The sequence below is a fragment of the Loxodonta africana genome, chromosome 8, assembly GCF_030014295.1.
Source record: "Loxodonta africana isolate mLoxAfr1 chromosome 8, mLoxAfr1.hap2, whole genome shotgun sequence".
Classification (NCBI taxonomy): domain Eukaryota; kingdom Metazoa; phylum Chordata; class Mammalia; order Proboscidea; family Elephantidae; genus Loxodonta; species Loxodonta africana.
Genome location: NC_087349.1, coordinates 38613111 through 38635130, shown reverse-complemented (window position 1 = coordinate 38635130; position 22020 = coordinate 38613111). Strand labels below are relative to the sequence as shown.

At 35.9% G+C, this 22020-nt stretch overlaps 1 protein-coding gene across 15 annotated transcripts in view; it reads right to left on the bottom strand.

Moving 5' to 3' along the window:
• The window catches only part of IMMP2L (inner mitochondrial membrane peptidase subunit 2), a 1024913-nt gene that overhangs the window by 209226 nt on the left and 793667 nt on the right, over positions 1 to 22020 (bottom strand). For 13 of the 15 annotated variants that reach the window (XM_064289809.1, XM_064289806.1, XM_064289807.1 and 10 more), the window contains one exon: positions 219 to 321. In XM_064289809.1, the coding sequence (XP_064145879.1) occupies positions 219 to 321 (103 nt within the window). Of the gene's footprint in view, positions 1 to 218; positions 322 to 3522; positions 12440 to 22020 lie in introns of those variants that run through there. The other 2 variants (XM_064289816.1, XM_064289814.1) reach the window with 1 other exon arrangement.

Sequence of the window (22020 nt, the reverse complement as noted above, 5' to 3'; positions counted from 1 at the left end):
CTGTTAAAGGTCTAAGCTCTTTTCTAGGAAACACAACGCATACACACACACACACACACCTCGATAGTTTACATTATCTATTCATGGTATTTAAAAGGAAAATTTCAACTGTAAACTGTTCTACCCTACATTCATAGCTGAATCACGTGTACAACCTACCTGGCATGGTTTTGCGCCAACTTCTGAAATACAATTGTATGAGTGACAAGATGACTTACCGGCCCAAAAGAATTACTGTCAAAACTGTGTCCATGATGATCACCTTCAACCCACATGTGACCCCGCGGAACTTTGACATATCGGTTTTTGTGACCCATGGTTCTATAAACAAACAGCATAACAACAGAGATAAGAACAGAAAGGAGATAAAAGATCTAAGCATACAAACTCAAGAAAGGCAAAAACACTGTCATAAAGATGCAACAGATTATAATAGCTTAACCATGAAACTACTCCACAACTTCATGCTTAAGTAACACCCTGTAAACCTATCCACGATATTATTCTTTCCTTTCATACCTTTGCAGGTAGGAATTTCGTGCTTCAATAAAATGTACCATCAGCAAATATAATGATTTGCTACTTAATTTAGTTCACAATATCCTATAGACATACTCATGAAATTCCAATTGCTGTTGTTAGGTGCCATTGAGTTGGTTCCAATTCATAACAAGCCTAAGTAAAACAGAACGAAACACTACCCAGCCCTGCACCATTCTCACAATCATTGTTATGCTTGAGCCTATTGTTGCAACCACTGTGTCAATCCATCTCATCCAGGGTCTTCCTCTTTTTCTCTGACCGTCTACTTTACCAACCATGATGTTCTCCTCCAGGGACTGGTTCCACCTATTAAATTTAATAGCCCTAAACAAAATAAAATAGAGTTCTATTTGTTTTCTAGCATTTGCTTTTACATCAATATTCAACTTTTCCAATTTACTCATGGCCTGCTGCAATAGTCATTTTCAATCAAATGAACTTCTCAAACTAACTGACATCACTTTTCATAATCTGTTAATATTCTAAACTCAGCATATATGAGAAAGAAAAAAGAAAGAAAGAAAATAGCCTGGATGATCTCTTGCAAGGATACAAATCACATACTCAACTGGAGATTTCTGATCAGTACTAGTTGATTTCAATAAACGATTCTTGAAAATGAGAAATTCTTATTGTTTAAAAATTTTGAAGACTTTTTAAAGACCAGTGATGATACACAGTCAGGGAAATTTGGTGTATTCTGAATGTTGGCAAGCAGATGGAGTAAGGGAAGGCTCTCTCATACAGTTGGTGACAATACAAAACGATATAATATTTTTGCCTATTTTTGGAAAAATTATTCAGAGACTAAAATGTTTATACCTTTTGACTTTGTCATTTTACTTGTAGGAATTCATTTCAAAGAAATAATCAGAAATGAGAACAAAGATTTATAATCAAGGGTGTTCAACACAGGCTTTTTATTAAAAAAAAAAAGTTACCTAACTATCCAACAACATGGGATTGGTTAAATAAATTGTGATACAAACAATCAAATAAATAAAAGAGACAGAACTGGAATAAAGGATTTTCCAAGTGATATAAGAATGAATTCTTTTGGGGACAGAGACTATTTTTTTTTTCCTCTATTATTTCCCAAAGCACTCAGGAAATGCCTAGTCTAAAGAAACTTCTTAATAAATGTTGGCTGAATGAATGAATGAATACCATCCCCAAGGCTACAGAGTTAATCCCAGAACCAAATTTGGCACATTGCTGTTTGAGGTGGAAATCTTATGAGATCATTTTTTTAGTACTTATCAAGTTGTATACGTGCAAAAGAATATATAAAAAAGAAAAACTACATATAATCTGGTACTACAGAAATTGAACCTCTTCATTATCTAGGATGGTCTTTAATTTCAAGATAATTTCAGTGTTGAGTTACTTTGTTTTCGATCTGTAAATCATTCATGCAAGGAAGCAGCGTTGTGGCCATTAGAAGCCCACAGTAAGTTAATGAGTGCTGTTTGTTTTTAATTACTACTGGGAAGAAGGCTTTCAGCTTTTTAAAGAAAAGCAAAAACAAGTTGAACACATCTTAACCATCATATGCTCTGTAATATAAGTGTTCTTCAATTAAAATCAGCCAATTAGTTCCTGACATCACTGCTGCTTTTATCATGAGATTGCCTCTAAGAACTAATATCACACAGTAAGTGCTACTTACAGGGAGAAGATCCTTGTACTTAATTGTTGGCAAGGCACACTCTCCAAATAAGCCCAAACATTTATTCACTTTATTAAATTGGGCATTTGGGGTAAATACATAGAAAGAAAACAACCACTTATTTTTGTTTCTTCAAATAATTTACACAGAATTACAAAGTAAAATTAGGATAAAATCACCACTCCAATGAAATGGTAGTAGTCTTCAGGAAACCAGCAAAATGATATAAAACCTAGTTTGAGTTTCAATGTCATATAAACCAAGGAGTCAAGATACTTGTGATAGAAAATGACAATATCATAAAATCACTAGTGGCAGTTCCACATTTCCTTGCATTGACCATCTTATAAAGTCTAAATACACCTTCTTTTCCTCATCTTTTTGTAGCATTTTACAATGCTTTATTTTTCTTTATAGTGCCTATTAACACTCGGCTTATATTTTCTGGTTTATTTATTTATGCCTATCTCATTTTCTCATCCCACTAGAAGGTAGAGTCTACCAGAACAGAAAATTTGCCTTTTTTTGTTCCCTAGACTATTCCCAGAGCCCAGAAGAATGCATTGTACAAAGTGCTCAACAAATATTTGTTAAATGAATAATGAATGGTTGAATAACTAGAATGAAAAATACTGTTACAAAGGCAGAATAAGACAGTAGAAAGTGCACAGCATCTGCAAACAAGAAAAAAGAATTGGTTTTAGATCTTGATACTATTTATTAAAAAAAAAATACTCATAAGTAATCTTGTGCAAGTTACTAAGAGTTTCTACTCTATTTGCATATCTTTAAAATGAGATGGTTAGGACACACCCTCATCAATTTGACATGAAGATTAGTAGTTAGATGAAAATACAAGGGTGATCTTGTCTTAGATTACAGTCTCTGAACTCAGACTATCTTGGCTTTTATATCAAACTTAACACTTTCAAAATTATGTGAACTTGGGAAAACTGATGAAAACTCCCACTTCCAGTTTCTTCATTTATAAAACTGGGCAAATAATAATGCCTAACTCGCAAGCTGTCCTAAAAATAAAACTGGAACATATTAAACGCTTGATAAATGGGTGTTCCTCTTGTGGTTGAGATTGTTTTTAACTAAAGCACTCAATATATTTATGTTGCATAATAAGAACCCAATAAGTGGTAGTTATTTTTGCTGTTGTCTTCCTTTGTCCACTATTTTCTTTCGTCTTATAATTCAGAATGTGTTCAGCCTCTGCTATCTATTAGCATCAGTCTTTTAAAATTACCTGAACTACGCTTCAATAATTTCCTTTTCCACAATTGGGCCGTGACTAGAGACTATTTTCAATGCTACAATAAATCTTTTTTTTTTTTTTTTCCTCTTTTATCCTTATGTTCTTCTGGGGTGCTCTAAAACTTACATGTGAAAACACTATTAGTTTGTGCACATTCAAATATGCAGAGACTAGCAGGTAAAAACATAACCTATGTATCTGTGTTTCCACCTGCTAGTCTCTGCATATTTGAATGTGACTCTACTTTTTTTTTTTTTCTACTAATAGAGAGTGGTTACTTAGAGACCATACAGGTGTGAAAGAGCTCTCTGAGCAGTTGAACCCTGGTAAAATTCATACAAAGTTCATATTCTAAGTTTCAATCTAACTTTTTTAAAAAAATTAGCCAAAGTAGCTTTAAAAAATATGATGTTAAAATATTTGGCTGATTCTTTTTAAGACTGAAAAAGAAATATAATACTCCTAATAGAATTTCTCTAGAGAAAGAATTCTAAATAGCCTGTGCTCCTGAATTCACATAAGAGAAAGACAAGGTATCTTTTAGGTGATTTAACAGTTAAGTAAGGTATCAGCCTATAAGGTTGTATGTAACTATGGCTTGCAAGTAATTCTGGTTTTTGACAGTCAAAAATGAATTCTGTACAGTATTCTAACTACTATTCTACAAAAAGCCACCGAGACAAGTTACCCAGGTCTTATAAATGGAATGAACAATGATTGTTTCCAATTTGATTTGACCTTGAAAACAATGTTTTATAGTCTGTGAATCTTTTGAGTGTCATCAGTTGAATATAAAAGTATTGAGGATGTAACCCTTGATAGCACAAAAGGGAACACATTCATATTTAAAATATTTCCCAAACACACACGCATACGTTTTTAACTTAAAACCGTAAAACCCAAAACTGTTGCCTTTGAGTCAATCAATTCTGACTCACAGTGACTCTATAGAACAGAGTAGAAAGGCCCCATAGGGTTTCCAAGCCTGTAACCTTTATGGAAGTTGATTTCCACATCTTTCTGACACAGATCACTGAGTGGCTGGTGGGTTCAAACTGTGACTTTTTGGTTAGCAGCCAACCACTTAACCACTGCACCACCAGGACTCCTTCATTTTTAACGTAGGTTAATTATAGTTCATGATTAACTGATGGTTTTCTTATTTCTTTATTTTTCAATCTATTCTATTTATTGTCCAAATTAGCAGCCATCCTGAGGATCGTTACTGTTCCCTGCATCCTAAATTCACAAAGGGAACAGAAGTCAAGGCCTTAGGACCCTGCAAGATCAGAAGTTGGAACTAATCCTCTTTTACTGTCATTGAAAGATTTAACTAGGATAAGCAATCTGCCATCAATAAAGGGAAATGAAAAGGACCTCAGGAAAATGAAAAAATAAGTCTCCCTTGAAAATCCACAGACTGTCCTCAGGTGGAATTGGGTTGAATTCACACGACTTGTGTGATCTGGAAAAGTTAAGAATTTAATTGGCCCCAAGCACCTGGAAGAAGCAAATAAAATTCTCTTCAGGGATAATCCCTCAAATCAAGGTTTTTGACACAAGGGCTGCAATCATAAGCTCAAACATAACAAGGTTTGTGAGGGTGACACAGGACCAGGCAATGTTTCCTTCCATACATGAGGTAACCAAGAGTTGGAGCCCACTCATGGCAACTAACAACAACAAACAGGCGAATCCCAGCCATCAGGAACTTCCAGTGCAATCTAACAGAGCTTGTGAAGAAATAAGCCACCATCAGTAGTCAGCACCAACAATGAACAGCACAATTAAGACCCCCATGAACTTCAACTACAAGACTGATCAAACACAAAGTATAAACTATGGATATTTAAAGTTTTTAAAGATGAAAAATGGAATAAAAAACATGAATAAGTAACACTATCCTCTTTTTAAAAGACAGGTATCTAATAAAGAACAAAATACAACTTCTCAAAATCAAAATATATAACTAAAAATAGATGGACTAAAAGCAGATCAGTACCAGCTTAAGAAAGAACTAATGAACTGAAATATGTATCTATAGAAATTACTTAGAATTCAGCACACACAAGTAAAGAAATGTAAAGTGTGAGAGATGTTAAAGAAACATAAAGAACATTATTGGAATATGTAGCATAATTCTAATGAGAATCCTAAAGACAGAGAAAAAAAGAAACAAGGCAGAGTCAATATTTGAAAAGATAGCAGTTGAGAATTTACCAGAACTGATGAAGCATGAATTCATAGATTCTAGGCTCAAGATAAATTACAAACATGAGAGATAGAAAGAAATCACAACCTGATACATTGTACTGAAATTGCAGAACACTAAATATACACAGGAGCCCTGGCGGTGCAGTGATTAAGAGCTATGGCTGCTAACCAAAAGGTCAGCAGTTGGAATCCACTAGTTTCTCCTTGGAAACCCTATGGGGCAGTTCTACTCTGTCCTATAGGGTTTCTATGAATCAGAATCGACTTGAGGGTGTCAGGTTTTGGGTTGGGCACGCACGCACACACATTTGAAAAGCTGCCACAGGAAAAACAGGTATATTGCCTTCAAAGAAATAACAATTAAATTGACAGCAGACTTCCCTAGTTTAGGTATAATTTATATGAAATACAATTCAGTAATTTTAAGTGTACAATTCAGTGTGTTTGGAAATTTATACAATCATGTGATCACTATCTCAATCATGATACAAAACACTGTAATCATTCCCCAAATTTTCTTCACGTCCCACAGCAGGCAATCCAGCTCGCCTGACCCCCATTCTTGGCCTCAGGCAACCTGTCACTATAGTTTGCCTTTTCTAGAATGTTATATAAATGAATGCATACAGTATGCATTCTTCTATTTCTGGCTTTTTTAACTCAGCCTAATCCTTTTGAGATTCATCCATGTTTTACCATGTATCAATAGTTTGTTCCTTTTTTGGGGAATAGATGTTATTATATGGGTGTACCAAAATTTGTCTATTCATCAATAGTTGATGGTCACTTGGATTGTTTCTAGTTTAGGCAATTACGAATAAAGCCCTATGAACATTTGAGTATAAGCATCTGTATCTGTATTGAAACATATTTATATTTCTCTTGAGTAAATACCTAGGAATGAAATGGCTGAGTCAAATAATAAGTGAACGTTTAACTTTAAACTGTCAAAACGTTTTGCAAAGCAGCTGTATCAGTAATGTTTAAAAGTTCCAGTTGCTTCACATCTCACCAATACTTAATATGTCATTCCTTCTCAATTTTAGCAATTTTAGCAATAAGCACAAGTTTTAACTTAATTTGTATTTCTGTAATGACTAATGATGTTGAGCATCTTTTCACATACTTATTTACCATTTGCATATCTTCTTTGGTGAGTGTCTAGTCAATTAAAAAATTAAATTTAGTGCCCTGTCTTATTTTTTATTGAGTTATAAGAAAAAAAAAAAGAGTTTTTGTATAATCTGGACACAAATTTTTTATCAGATATATATTTTTGCAATTTTTTTTCCTAATTTGTGGCATATATTTTTAAATTTTCCTGACAGTGTTTTGTTTTTTTTTTTTTTCCCAAAGAAAAAAATATTTCTAGTAACTTCTGGCTAACATGGTGCCATAGACAGAAGTACCACACTGTCCCTCCACAGCAAAGGCCTCAAAAATTAAGTAAAACAGAATTAAATATCATTCCTGGAACCTGGAGTGTCAAATGAAGAGAGAGAGAGAACTCAGCCAGGCACCAAATGGAATAGGAAACTGACAGAGGACAGAGAGCGAGGAGAGAGAAGTGCGGACAGCCCCATCAGCTAATACAGCATGAATCTGCCATTTTAGATTCCTATTGGGGACCAGAAGACAGGGAGCATGGGAAAGCAGCTTTGTGGAACTCCCAGGAGGAGACAGAGCACCCAGTCACCAGCAATACATGCTCTCCCACCTCCGTCCTCTCCCTGCTGTTCTACCTCCAAGCTTCCTGGCTGGCTGTGGTGGCTTGGCCAGCTGGGAAGTGCAGCATCCATGCCGCCTGGATTCACCCCGCCAATGTCAGAGATTGGTGGATAGGAAGTAGGGGAAAGCAGCTTGATGAAGTTCCCAGCAGGAGACAGAGCACATGCTGGACCTGCCCTGCTGCATCATAGCTGAATGACTGGCCCTGCTCATTGGACAAGGAATTGAAAAGTATCATTACTACAGACAAACAACAAAGAATGTACAGCCTGCCTGCTTAAACATAACCAAATAAAACAAAAAAGCAGGATGAAACAAAGAAATCTATAATCAAAAAATGAAGAAAATAAAAACGGAATGTCCTGAAGACAGCAGACAATATCAAAACACATAAGAAAACAGGACACAATGGTTCCAGTAGGCATCCAAAATAAAACACCAGATGACTTTCCAGTAGACAAAAAGGCACTAGAACTACTTGACAGAGAATTCAAATCTCTAATATTCAGAGCAATCCAAAAGTTAAAGCAAAAGGCAGATAAAAAATGAGGAAAAAATAGACAAATTTACAGAAAATACAGACAAAAAAAGGAACAATTCAGGAAAGTAATACAGGAACAAAATGCCAAAACAAATTCACAACCAGAAATCATACAAAAACAACAATTAGAAATCCAAAAGATAAACAACAAGATTTCAGAAATGGACAGTGTCATAGAAGGGCTGAGGAGCAGGTCTGAAATGATGGAAGACAGAATCAGTGAAATCAGAAAAAAGAATGAAGAAAAATAAAGAAACCCTGAGAATTATGTGTGATACAATCAAAAGCAAAAATTTGTGAGTGATCAGAGTTGCAGAACAGGGAGAGAAAACGGAAAACACGGAAAGGATCATTGAGAATAGATGACAGAAAACTTCCCATATATCATGAATGATGAAATGGTGACCTTCCAAGAAGCTCAATGAACCCCATATAGGATGAGACCCAAAAGAAAAACACCAAGGCATATCATAATCACACTCGCTAAAACCAAAAAAAAAACCAAAGACAAAGAAAAAATCCTGTGAGCGGCTCGAGAAAAACAAAAAGTCACATACAGAGGAGAAACAACAAGACTAAACCGTGATTATTTGGCAGAAACCATGAAAGCAAGAAGACAATGGTATGACATATATAAAACCTTGAAAGAAAAAAATTGCCAACCAAGAATAATATATCCTGCAAAACTTTCATTAAAATATGACGGTGAAATTAGGACATTTCCAGATAAACAGAAATTAAGGGAATATGTAAAAACCAAACCAAACTTACAAAAATTATTAAGAGGAGTCCTTTGATCTGAGAACAAACAACACCAGACCACAGCCTGAATCTAAGACACAAGATTGTACCAGCCAGATACCAACCTAGGAAATGAACTCTCGAGGACTATCCAAAACCATAAGAATTGCAACAGGGAACCAGAGAGGTTAATTTGACAACAACATCAAACCAATAAAAGAAGGAATAAATGGTACATGTATAAAACTTTCTGATGGAGAGGAAGGCAAGGCAATACCAAGTAATAATAGACTGGTTCAAACTTAGGAAGACAGGGGTAAATTGCAAGGTAACCACAAAGAAAGTTAACAAGCCTACTCATCAAAATGAAGAAGAAAAACACAAAGTCTCAATAAAAACAAAATCTACAAAAACAAAAGAAATCCACAAACAAAAGGAACTCAGCACAGAAGAGTAAGAGGAATGAAGAACATGTTAGCACCACACACACACACACAAAAAAAAAAAAACTACAAAATAAAAGCACCTATCAATAATTACGCTAAATGTAAATGGCCTAAATGTACCCAAAAGGAGGCACAAAGTATCAAAATGGACTAAAAAACAGGACCCATTAATATGCTGTCTACATGAGACACACCTTAGAAACAAAGACATAAGTTTATTAAAAATCAAAGGAAGGAAAAAAAAATATATCAAGCAAATAACTACCAAAAAAAGAGCTGGAGTGGCAATACTAATCTCAGATAAGATAGACTTTAAAACAAAATCCACCATAAAAGGCAAAGAAGGACAATATACAATGATTAAAGGGATGATCCATTATGAAGACTTAACCATAATAAACATCGACGCACCCAATGACAGGCCTCCAAAATACATAAACAAACTCTAACAGCACTGAAAACAGAAATCGACAATTCCACAATAATAGTAGACTTCAACACACCACTCTTAGTAAAGGATAGAACATCTAGAAAGAAACTCACCAAAGATACAGAAGACCTAAGAGCACAATCAGTCAACTTGATCACATAGACATATATAGAACACTCCACCTAACAGCTGCAAAGTACACATTCTTTTCCAACGCACATGGAACGTTCTCCAGAATAGACCACATCTTATGCCACAGAGCAACCCTCAACAAAATCCAAAACACTGAGATTATACAAAGTATCTTTTCTGACCACAATGCCATCAAAGTAGAAATTAACAACAGGAAGAGTAAGGAAAAAAAATCGATTACATGGAAACTGAATAATACTCTGCTTAAAAACCACCGGGTAATAGAAGAAATCAAAGATGGAATCGAAAAGTTCCTAGAATCAAATGAGAATGAAAATACATCACACCAAACCCTTGGGACACAGCAAGGGCAGTCCTCAGAGGTCAATTTATAGCACTAGATGTACACATTAAAAAAGAAGAAAGGGACAAAATCAAAACATTAGTTACACAACTTGAACAAATAGAAGGAGAACAGCAAAAGAAGCCCACAGCCACCAGAAGAAAGGAAATAATAAAGATCAGACCAGAAATAAATGAAATAGAGAATAGAAAAACAATAGAAAGAATCAACAAAACCAAAAGTCAGTTCTTGGAAAAGATCAACAAAATCGACAAACCATTGGCCACACTGACAAAAGAAAAACAGGAGAGAATGCAAATAACTCAAATAAGAAATGAAATGGAGGACATTACAATGACCCAATTGAAATAAAAAGGATCATAACAGAGTATTATGAAAAACTCCAACAAACTGGAAAACATAGAAGAAATGGACAAATTTCTAGGACATGCTACCTACCCAAACTAACACAAAATGACACTGAAAATCTGAACAGACCCAGAAAAGAGATTGAAAAGGTAATTAAAAAAAAACTCCCAGACAAAAAGGCCCTGGCCCAGGTGGCTTCTTTGGAGAATTCTACCAAACATTCAGAGAAGAGCTTATACCAGTACTACTCAAACTATTTCAGAGCATAGAAAAGGAAGCAATACTTCTGAATTCATTCTACGAAGCCAGTATAACCCTGATACCAAAACCCTGCAAAGACACCACAAAAAAAGAAAATTACAGACCAATATCTCTCATGAATACAGATGCAAAAATTCTAGCCAACAGAATTCAGGATCACATCAAAAAAATAATACACGATGACCCAGTAGGATTCATACCAGGTATGCAAGGATAGTTCAACATTAGAATATCAATCAACATAATCAACCACATAAATAAAAGGATCATATGATCATCTTAACTGACACAGAAAAGGCATTCAACAAAGTCCAACACCCATTCCTGATAAAAACTCTCAATGGGAAATAATAAAGGGCATCTATGTAAAACCAACCGCCGACATCGTTCTCGATAGAGAGACGGTGAAAACACTCCCCTTGAGAACAGGAACAAGACAAGGATCCTGTTTATCACCACTCCTATTTAACATTGTGTTGGAAGTCTTAGCTAGAGCAATAAGGCAAGGAACAGAAATGAAGGGCATCCAAATTGGTAATTGTCGTAGATAGAATTATGTCCCCCCAAAAATGTGTTTATTAATTGGTCTGGGCCATGATTCCCGGTATTGTGTGATTTTCCTATATGTTGTAAATCCTGCCTCAATGATGTTAATGAGGGAAGATGGGCAGCAGTTGTGTTAATGAAGCAGGGCTCAACCTACAGGATTAGATTGTGTCTTAAGGCAATCTCTTGAGATGTAAAAGGTAGAAGCAAGCAGAGAGACAGGGGGACTTTGTACCACCAAGACAGCACTTCCAGAAGCAGAGCGTGTCCTTTGGACTCAGGGCTCATGCGCCTGAGAAGATCCTTGACCAGGGGAAGATTGAGGACAAGGACCTTCCTTCAGAACTGACAGAGAAAGAAAGCCTTCCTCTGGAGCTGATGCCCTGAATTTGTACTTTTAGCCTACTTTACTGTGAGAAAAACTTCTCTTTGTTAAACCCATCCACTTGTGGTATTTCTTTTCTAGCTGTGCTAGATAACTAAGGCAGTAATGAAGAAGCTAAACTGTCCCTAATTGTGAATTATATGATATTATAGTTAGAAAATCCAAGACAGTCCATGAGAAAACTACTGGAACTAATAGAAAGATTCAGCAGAGTAGCAGGATACAAGATAAACATGCAAAAATCAGTTGGATTCTTATACATCAATAAAAAAGAATGATGAAAAGGAAATCAGGAAAACAATACCGTTTAAAATAGCCCCTAAAAAAATAATATACTTGGGAATAAATCTAACTACAAAACACTATTGCAAGAAACCAAGAGTTCTACATAAATGGAAAAACATCATGTTCATGGATAGGTAGGCTCAACACTGTGAAAATGGCAATTCTACCCAAAGCGATTTATAAATACAATGAATGCAATACCGATCCAAATACCAACAACGTTCTTTAAAGAGATGGAAAAACTTATTAACTTTATATAGAAATGGAACAAGCCCCGGACAAGTAAAGCACTATTGAAGAAGAAGAATAAAGTAGGAGAACTCGTGCCACCTGACCTCAGAACCTACTATACAGCTACAGTAGCCAAAACAGCCTGGTACTGGTACAGTGACAGATACATTGACCAATGGAACAAAATTGAGAACCCAGTTGTAAATCCATCCACCTGTGTGTCACCTGATCTTCAACAAGGGCCCAGAGTCCATCAGATGGGGGAAAGACAGTCTTTGTAACAAATGGTGCTGGCAAAACTGGATGTCCACCTGCAAAAAAATGAAACAGGACACTTGCCTCACACCATATACAAAAACTAACTCGAAATGGATCAAAGACCTAAATATAAAGCCAAAAACTATGAAATTCATAGAAGAAAAAATAGAATCAACACTAGAGGCCCTAATACACAGCATTAACAGGATACAAATCATAACCGACAACACACAAGCCCTAGAGGATAAGCTAGATAACTGTAATCTTCTAAAAATTAAACACTTATACTCATCAAAGGATTTCACCAAAAGAGTAAAAGGAGAACCTACAGACTGGGAAAAAATTTCTGGCTATTACAAATCAGACAAAGGTCTAATCTCTAAAAGCTACAAGAAAATCCAGCACCTCTACAACAAAAAAACAAATAATCCTATTAAAAAATGGGCAAAGGAAATAAACAGATACTTCACCAAAGAAGACATTCAAGCGGCTAACAGACACATGAGGAAATGCTCATGATCTCTAGCCATTAGAGAAATGCAAATCAAAACCACAATGAGATACCATCTCACGCCAACATTATTGGCACAAATCAATAAAACAGAAAATAGCAAATGTTGGAGAGGCTGTGGGGAGATCAGAATGCTTATGCACTGCTGGTGAGAATGCAAAATGACACAACCATTTTGGAAAACGATATGGTGCTTCCTTAGAAAGCTAGAAATAGAAATACCATATGATCCAGCAATCCCACTCCTAGGAATATATATATCCTAGAGAAATAAGAGTCATCACAGGGATAATATGTACACCCATGTTCGTTGTTCACAATAGCAAAAAGACAGAAACAACCTAGATGCCCATCAACAGATGAATAGATAAACAAACTGTGGTCCGTACACACAGTGGAGTATTATGGAATGCTAAAGAACAGTAATGAATTTGTGAAGCATCTCATAACATGGATGCATCTGGAGAACATTATGTTGAATGAAATAAGTCAATCACAAAAGGACAAATATTGTATGAGACCACTACTGTAAAAACTCATGAAAAAGTTTACATACAAAAAAAAACATCTTTGATGGTTACGATGGAGTGGAGGGGTGTGGATGGAAAAACAATCAATTGACAACAGATAAGCGGTAACTTTGGTGAAGGGTAAGACAGTAGACAATACTGAGGAAGTCAGCATAACCTGTGCAAGGCAAGGCCATGGTAGCTCCATTGACACATCCAAACTCTCTGAGGGACTGAATTGCTGGGCTGAGGGCTGTGGGGCCCATGTTCTCAGGGAACATCTAGCTCTATTGGCATAACAGAGTTTATAAAGAAAATGTTCTACATTCAACTTTGCTGAGTAGTGTCTGGGGTCTTAAAAAAGCTGTGATCGGCCATCTAGGATACTCCATTGGTCTCATCCCTTTGGGAACAAGAAAGAATGATGAAAACTAAAGATACAAGGGAAAGATTAGTCCAAAGGACTAACGGACCACACCTACCATGGCCTCCACCAGACTGAGTCCAGTACAACTAGATGGTGCCCGGCTACCAACACTGCCTGCTTTGACAGGGATCACAATACAGGGTCCCGGACAGAGCTGGAGATAAATGTAGAACGAAATTCTAACTCAAAAAGAAAGACCAGATTTGCTGGCCTGACAGAGACTGAAGAAACCTTGAGAGTATGGCCCCAGGACACTCTTTCAGCTCAGTAATGCGGTCACTCCTGAGTTTCACCCTTCAGCCAAAGATTGAACAGACCCATGGAACAAAACAAGACTAAAGGGGCTTATCAGCCCTGGAGCAGGGACTGGAACGTAGGAGGGAACAGGAAAGCTGGTAATAGGGAACCCCGGGTTGAGAAGGGAGAGTGTTGACCTGTCGTGGGGTTGTTAACCAATGTCATACAAACAATGTGTGTACTACCTGTTCGATGAGAAAGTAGTTTGTTCTGTAAACCTTCATCTAAAGTTCAGTAAAAAAGAAAAAGTAATATTTCTAATTTTGGTGAAGTTCAGTTTATTTTTTATTTTATGGTACGTGTTTTTTACATAAGAAATTTTCGTCTAATCAAGGTCAAAAAATATTTTTTCCTATGTTTATTTCTTCCAGTTTTATAGTTTTAGGTATTTTGGGATAAGTTTTATAGATGATGTTAGGTAAGGGTCAAATTTCATTTTTTTGCATATTGATATCCAATTTTTCCAGCACTATTTTTTGGAGACACTATTCTTTCTTCATTGAATTACCTTGGCACCTTTGTCAAGCGTCAGTTTACCATGTATGGGGGAATCTATTTCTGGATTTTATTTTGTATTTATGCCAAAATGACAGTATCTTGACTATTGTGGTTTTCTAAGTCTTGAAATCTGGTAGAGTGGGTCCTCTGTTTTTGTTCTGCTTTTTTCCAAAACTGTTTTGGCTATTCTAGGCCCTACGCATTTCCAAAAAAATTTTACAACTGCCTGTCCATTTTTACACAGAGAAGTCTGCTGGGAACTTGAGATTGCACTGAACCTATAGATCAGTTTGGGGAAACTTGACATTTGAACAAAATTGGGTTTTCTGAATAATGAACATGCTATATATCTCTATTTTTAAAGATCTTTTAAAATTTGTCTCAGACATATTTTTGTAATTTATAGCATAAAAGTCTTGCACATATTTTTAAAAATAATTTGTAACTATATAATGTTTTAGTTTTTTTTCAGTTATTTCTTAACTTTGAATTTTTCATTGGTACTACATAAGAATACGATTGATTTTTGTATATTGGCCCTGTAACTTGAACTCACTCATTAGTTCCAGTAGATTTTTAATAGATTCCTCAAAATTTTCTGCACACATAATCATGAATTTCTGCAATAAACACAGTTTTACATCATTTTTTTTTTGTTTTTTTTTCAATCTATATGTTTCCTTCCTTATTGCAACAACTAGGGCATACGGAACAATTAAATAGTAGATGTGAGAATGGACATGCTTGTCTGTTCTCTGATGCTAGGTGTAAAGCATTCAGTTTTTCACTAATAAATATGATGCCAGCTGAATATTTTCCATAGATGACTTTCAACGTATTGAGGAAGTTCCTTACATTCATAATTTTGCTGAGAATTTTTATCACAAATGGGTACTAAAATGATTACATAGTTTCCCTTTTTCAACTTAATATAGTGAAGACATTGACTTATTTTTTTAATCTTAAAAACATTTACATTCTTGGGATAAACTCAACTTGGTCATGATGAATTTGATTTGCTATTATTTTGTTACGGATGTCTATGCCTATATTCATGAGAGATATTGGTCTGTACTCCCCCCACCATCCCCCTCTTTTTTTTTTTTTTTTTTTTTTTTGGTTCTGCTTTGTCTGGTTTTGCTACCAGGGTAATATTGGCCTCATAAAATGAATTGGGAAGTGTTCTCTTATCTTCCATGTCCTGAAAGAGTTTGTGCAGACTTCGTATTATTTCTTCCTTGATGTTTGGTACAGGTCACCAGTGAAGCAATCTAGTCTGGCTGTTTTCTTTCAAGGAAGGGTTTTTTAATAGTATGAATATAATTTATTTAATAGAAATAGTTCTATTTAGATTATATATTACTTCTTTAGAGAGCTTTGGTAGTTTCTGTCCTCCGAGTAATCGGTTTGTTTCATTTTTACTATCAAATTTATTGACAAAAAGTTCTTTATAATAAATTCTTATTATCTTTCTAATATCCAGGGTCTGTAATGACATTCCTGCTTTCATTCCTGATAGACGAATTTGCTTTTTCTGCTTTGTTTTATTTTTTCTTGATTAGTCTAGCTTGAGGTTTATCAATTTTATTGCTTTCTTTTAGATCTTTGATCTCATTCATTGTTTCTTTTGCTTGCCACTATCTATTTTATTTTATTTTATCACTATTTTCTTCCCTCTGTTTAATTTGGTTAAACTTGCTCTACCAGTACATTCGTACTTCAAAATTATGTGTTTTCATGGAAGTCATTACTTCCCTTACATTCTTGGACATGTTTATAATAGTTGTTTTAAAGTTCTTGGCTAGCAATTCCATTATCTTTATAAATTTTTTATCTCTTTTTACTGATAGAATTTTTTTTTTTTTTCCACATCATAGGTTATATTTTTCTGCCTGTTTGAATGTCTGGTAATTTTGGATTGGATGCAGATACTGTAAATTTTATATTGTTGAATCCTGAATTTTCCTGTATTCCTTTAAAGAATACAGGAAAATTGGTTTCATCCCTTTGGGAACAAGAAAGAATGATGAAAACTAAAGATACGAGGGAAAGATTAGTCCAAAGGACTAATGGACCACACCTACCATGGCCTCCACCAGACTGAGTCCAGTACAACTAGATGGTGCCCAGCTACCAAACTTTCTAGTATGCAATTAAGTTACTTAGGATCCTTTTTAAGATTCACTTTTGAACTTTGTGAGGAAATATCCAGAGCAGCCTTTATTCTAGTGCTAATTTACCTTCACAACTAAGGTAGTACTGAGGACTCTACCCACTGCCCCTTATACACAATCTTTCCATTTTGGCTGGTGGGAAAACAAACATTTCCAGGCCTGGGTGAACTCTGTGAAATGTTCAGCCTACTGCTTTCCAGTTTTTATTTCCCTACTTCTATAAATTTTTACCTTAACCTTGCACAGGTTGATACTCAAAGAAAGATTTGAAGGAAAAATTCTGTAAGCCTCCGCAGGTCTCCCTCTATGCAGTTCCCTTCTCTAGCGCTCTGTCCCACAAATTCTATCTCACCTTCTGTAAATCCACTTTCTGTCTCCTTAACTCTGAGAGATACTAGGCACTGTTTGTGTTTTCTCCACTTCTGCTGCAGTCTAGAAGCCACCTCTAGGCAGAAGGATGGGGCAATCGTAAAGCTTACCTTGACTATTTTCTTTCTGTTAGAGATACAGTCCTGTGCTGCCTCTTGCCCAATGGCTGAAAATAGTTGTTTCCTATATTTCCCTGGTTTTTATGGTTGTTAACTGCAGGAGGACAAATCGTATAGCACTTTCCTTCATGAATAGAAGCAGAACTTGGCCCTGAGAATCTTAGTAGTTGATTTGTGGTAGAGCCTGGATTTGGGGATGTTTAAATGTTCCCTGGGTGATTTTACTGTACAATGAGGGTAGAGCCAAATTGTTCTAAAATATGGACTTCAAGAAAAAAGAAAATGCTTTCAGAAGAAAAGTCTGACACACAAAAAAGAACAGTGAACCTGGAAACTGGTAAGCATGTGCATAAACAAAAAAATAATAATGTTTTATTTGTAAATAAGAAGATAGAATTATACTACGTATATTAATAACATTTAAGGAAGGAGGGGAGTGATTGAAATTAAATTTTTCTAATGTCTTTGATTTGTACTACTGAAAAGTAGAGATAATTATTATCTTTAGACTTTGTTCAGTATGCATTCATAAATTCTAAGAATAACTGTTAAATAATGAAAATATAGACTATAACTCCCAAACGAGTAGAGAAATGGAATTAAAAAAAGCAAAGATAGTCCAAAAGAATGCAGGAAAGGGCATATAAAATAATTTTAAAAAGCATTATCAATAGGAAGCACAAAATAAGATGGCATCCAAATGTATCAGTAATTAATAAAAGTAAATGCATTAATCTAACTAATTAAAAGAAAAAGACTGTCCAACTGGGAAAAAAAAATAGCTATATGCTGCTGATGAGAGAGTCACACATAAAACAAAAGGACACAGAGAAATTGAATATAACAACAAGGACAATTACAAAATGATAAATCAAGAAAATAATAGCTATATTAATGAGGCAAAATAAGATCAGGTCTCTGAGATAAAGCTGGAATTTCAATAGCTGCTGATCATGAAAGGTCATGAATGTCTATTTTATCCTATTTGATTTTAAGCAGAAAAATGTTTCTAAAACATATAGTCAGAGGCAATATTCTTAAAAAAAAAAAAAAAAGTCCTAAGAATATCTTTGTTATTACAACATGACAAGTCTTTCTGCTACTCAATATGTTGTTGTTATTGTTGGTACCTTCAAGCCAACTACAACTCAAGTGACCCGGTGTGACAGCATAGAACTGTCTCATGGGTTTCCTAGATTGTAATCTATATAAAAGCAATTGCCAGGTTTTCTTCTCCTGCAGAGCCACTGAGTGGGTTCAAATTGACAACCTTGTGGTTAGCAGCTGAATGCTTAACCATTGTGCAACCAGGATGCCTCGGCTGCTCAATATACCCATCCCCTATTCTAAGCCTAAATGCTGCCAACTGTTATGTTTGCTTGGTAATTAAATGTTAAAGTATGTAGACTCAACATTCCTTTCTTTGCAGCTTGAACTGAACTGAAATAATGTTTATGTAATTAACAGGCAGTGAATTTAAGCAAATTAGGTGATAATATTTCTAGGAAGTTGAATCACCTATAGCAACTGGCAAGTGATTACATTTCTGAGAATTTCAGTTGGAAAAGACCCCAGCAATGGCTTCTCTCTGTACAGATAAAGAAGCAGAGGCAAAGGCATTTAAATTATGTTCACCTAGCTAGTTAGAGGCAGGACAAGAATTATAGAAACCAGATTCCATTATTTCCTTTCTATCGCACCACTGACCATAACTACTCAAGATTCAGAAAAATACATCTAAAAATCTTTTTATTAGAAAAAAAATGAAGTGTCACTTTTTAAATAGACCATAGACTGTTGCTAGGTGATCAGAGCAAATCTATTTAGTTCATTTAAATTAAAAGTTAGATTTATGTATCTTCACAGTAAAGTCACAGAATTAATTATAGAAATTTGACATGAATGCTCTTAGTACAGTTAAGGAATTTTTAGTAATGAATATTCTTGAAGCTTCTTTTTTTTCTAAATTTGAATTACGGGAGCATAAATGTGACAATTTTCTTTAATATATAGAACACTTTGTCCTGGTGAGTATATATTTTTAATCAGGAGCAGATTAACCAGTAAGCACAGGCATGTACCAGTTTACAGTAAGCAAGGTATGCATGCGCTTAATTGTGTTTATTTACTCATCTATAGGACACAACTTCACCTGGTTTTCAGTGGTGAAATTGTGTCCCACAGATTAGTAAATAAGCACAATTAAGGCCATGTGTACGTTGATTATTAGGTAATCTGTCCCTATTTTTAATATACCAATGGCTGTTGATAAAATCACTGCAGTTGTCAGTGAGAGTTTGAGAAGTGACATTTACCAAGCCTCAGGTCTCATCCATACTAGATAAGGCCATGTGTATAACATATGTACACTACACTGATTAACCCAGCAATGGGATGTGAAGTTTATGCTGCATTATCTTGTATATTCTGGTTATTTTATGGGGATCAAGTTTTGAGCTCTGTGAGAGGAGGGAATGTACTTTTTCTTTCTTGGTATAAATAAGTATTCACTAAGAATGACAAAAGAGCCCTGGTGATGCAGTGGTTAAAGTGCTTGACTGCTAATCAAAAGGTCAGGTGTTTGAACCCACCAGCCACTCTGCAGGAGAAAGATGTAGCAGTCTGGTTCCATAAAGATAACAGCCTTGAAAATCCTACGGGGAAGACCAGTTAATACGACCATTATTCAAATTTATGCACCAACCACTAGGGCCAAAGATGAAGAAACAGAAGATTTTTATCAGCTGCTGCAGTCTGAAATTGATCGAACATGCAATCAAGATGCATTGATAATTTCTGGAGATTGGAATGCGAAAGTTAGAAACAAAGAAGAAGGATCAGTAGTTGGAAAATATGGCCTTGGTGATAGAAACAATGCCAGAGATTGAATGATAGAATTTTGCAAAACCAATTTTGCAATACCTTCTTTCACCAACATAAACGGCAACTATACACCTGGACCTCGCCAGATGGAACACACAGAAATCAAATTGACCACATCTGTGGAAAGAGATGATGGAAAGAGACGATGGAAAAGCTCAATATCATCAGTCAGAACAAGGCCAGGGGCTGACTGTGGAACAGACCATTAATTACTCATATGCAAGTTCAAGCTGAAACTGAGGAAAATCAGAGCAAGCCCACGAGATCCCAAATATGACCTTGAGTATATCCCACCTGAATTTAGAGACCATCTGAAGAATAGATTTGATGCATTGAACACTAGTGACCACAGACCAGACGAGTTGTGGAATGACATCAAGGACATTATCCATGAGGAAAGCAAGAGGTCACTGAAAAGATAGGAAAGAAGGAAAAGACCAAGATGGATGTCAGAGGAGGCTCTGAAACTTGCTCTTGAGTGTCAAGCAGCTAAAGCAAAAGGAAGAATTGATGAAGTAAAAGAACTGAACAGAAGATTTCAAAGGGTCTCTCGAGAAGACAAAGTAAAGTATTATAACGACACGTGCAAAGAGCTGGAGATGGAAAACCAAAAGGGAAGAACACACCCGGGGTTTCTCAAGTTGAAAGAACTGGAGAAAAAATTCAAGCCTCGAGTTGCAATAGTGAAGGATTCCAAGGAGAAAATATTAAACGACGCAGGAAGCATCGAAAGAAGACAGAGTCATTATACCAAAAAGAACTAGTCGATATTCAACCATTTCAAGACGTGGCATATGATCAGGAACCGATGGTACTGAAGGAAGAAGTCCAAGCTGCTCTGAAGGCATTGGCAAAAAAACAAGGCTCCCAGAATTGATGGAATGTCAATTGAGATGTTTCAACAAACAGGTGCAGCGCTGGAGGTGCTCACTCATCTATGCCAAGAAATATGGAAGACAGCTTCCTGGCCAACAGACTGGAAGAGATCTGTATTTATGCCTATTCCCAAGAAAGGTGATCCAACCGAATGTGGAAATTATAGAACAATACCATTAATATCACACGCAAGCAAAATTTTGCCGAAGATCATTCAAAAACGGCTGGAGCAGTATATCGACAGGGAACTGCCAGAAATTCAGGCTGGTTTCAGAAGAGGATGTGGAACCAGGGATATCATTGCTGATGTTTGATGGATCCTGGCTCAAAGCAGGGAATACCAGAAGATGTTTACCTGTGTTTTATTGACTATGCAAAGGCATTTGACTGTGTGGATCATAACAAACTATAGATACCACTGCGATGAATGGGAATTCCAGAACACTTAATCGTGCTCATGAAGAACCTTTACACAGATCAAGAGGCAGTTGTTCGGACAGAACAAGGGGATGCTGATTGGTTTAAAGTCAGGAAAGGTGTGCGTCAGGGTTCTATCCTTACACCATACCTATTTAATATGTATGCTGAACAAATAATACGAGAAGCTGGACTATATGAAGAAGAACGGGGCATCAGGATTGGAGGAAGACTCATTAACCACCTTCATTGTGCAGATGACACAACCTTGCTTGCTGAAAGTGAAGAGGACTTAAAGCACTCACTACTGAAGATCAAAGACCACAGCCTTCAGTATGGATTACACCTCAACATAAAGAAAACAAAAATCCTCACAACTGGCCCAATGAGCCACATCATGATAAACAGAGAAAAGATTGAAGTTGTCAAGGATTTCATTTTACTTGGATTCATAATCAACAGCCATGGAAGCACCAGTCAAGAAACCAAAAGACGTATTGCATTGGGCAAATCTGCTGCAAAGGACCTCTTCAAAGTGTTGAAGAGCAAAGGTG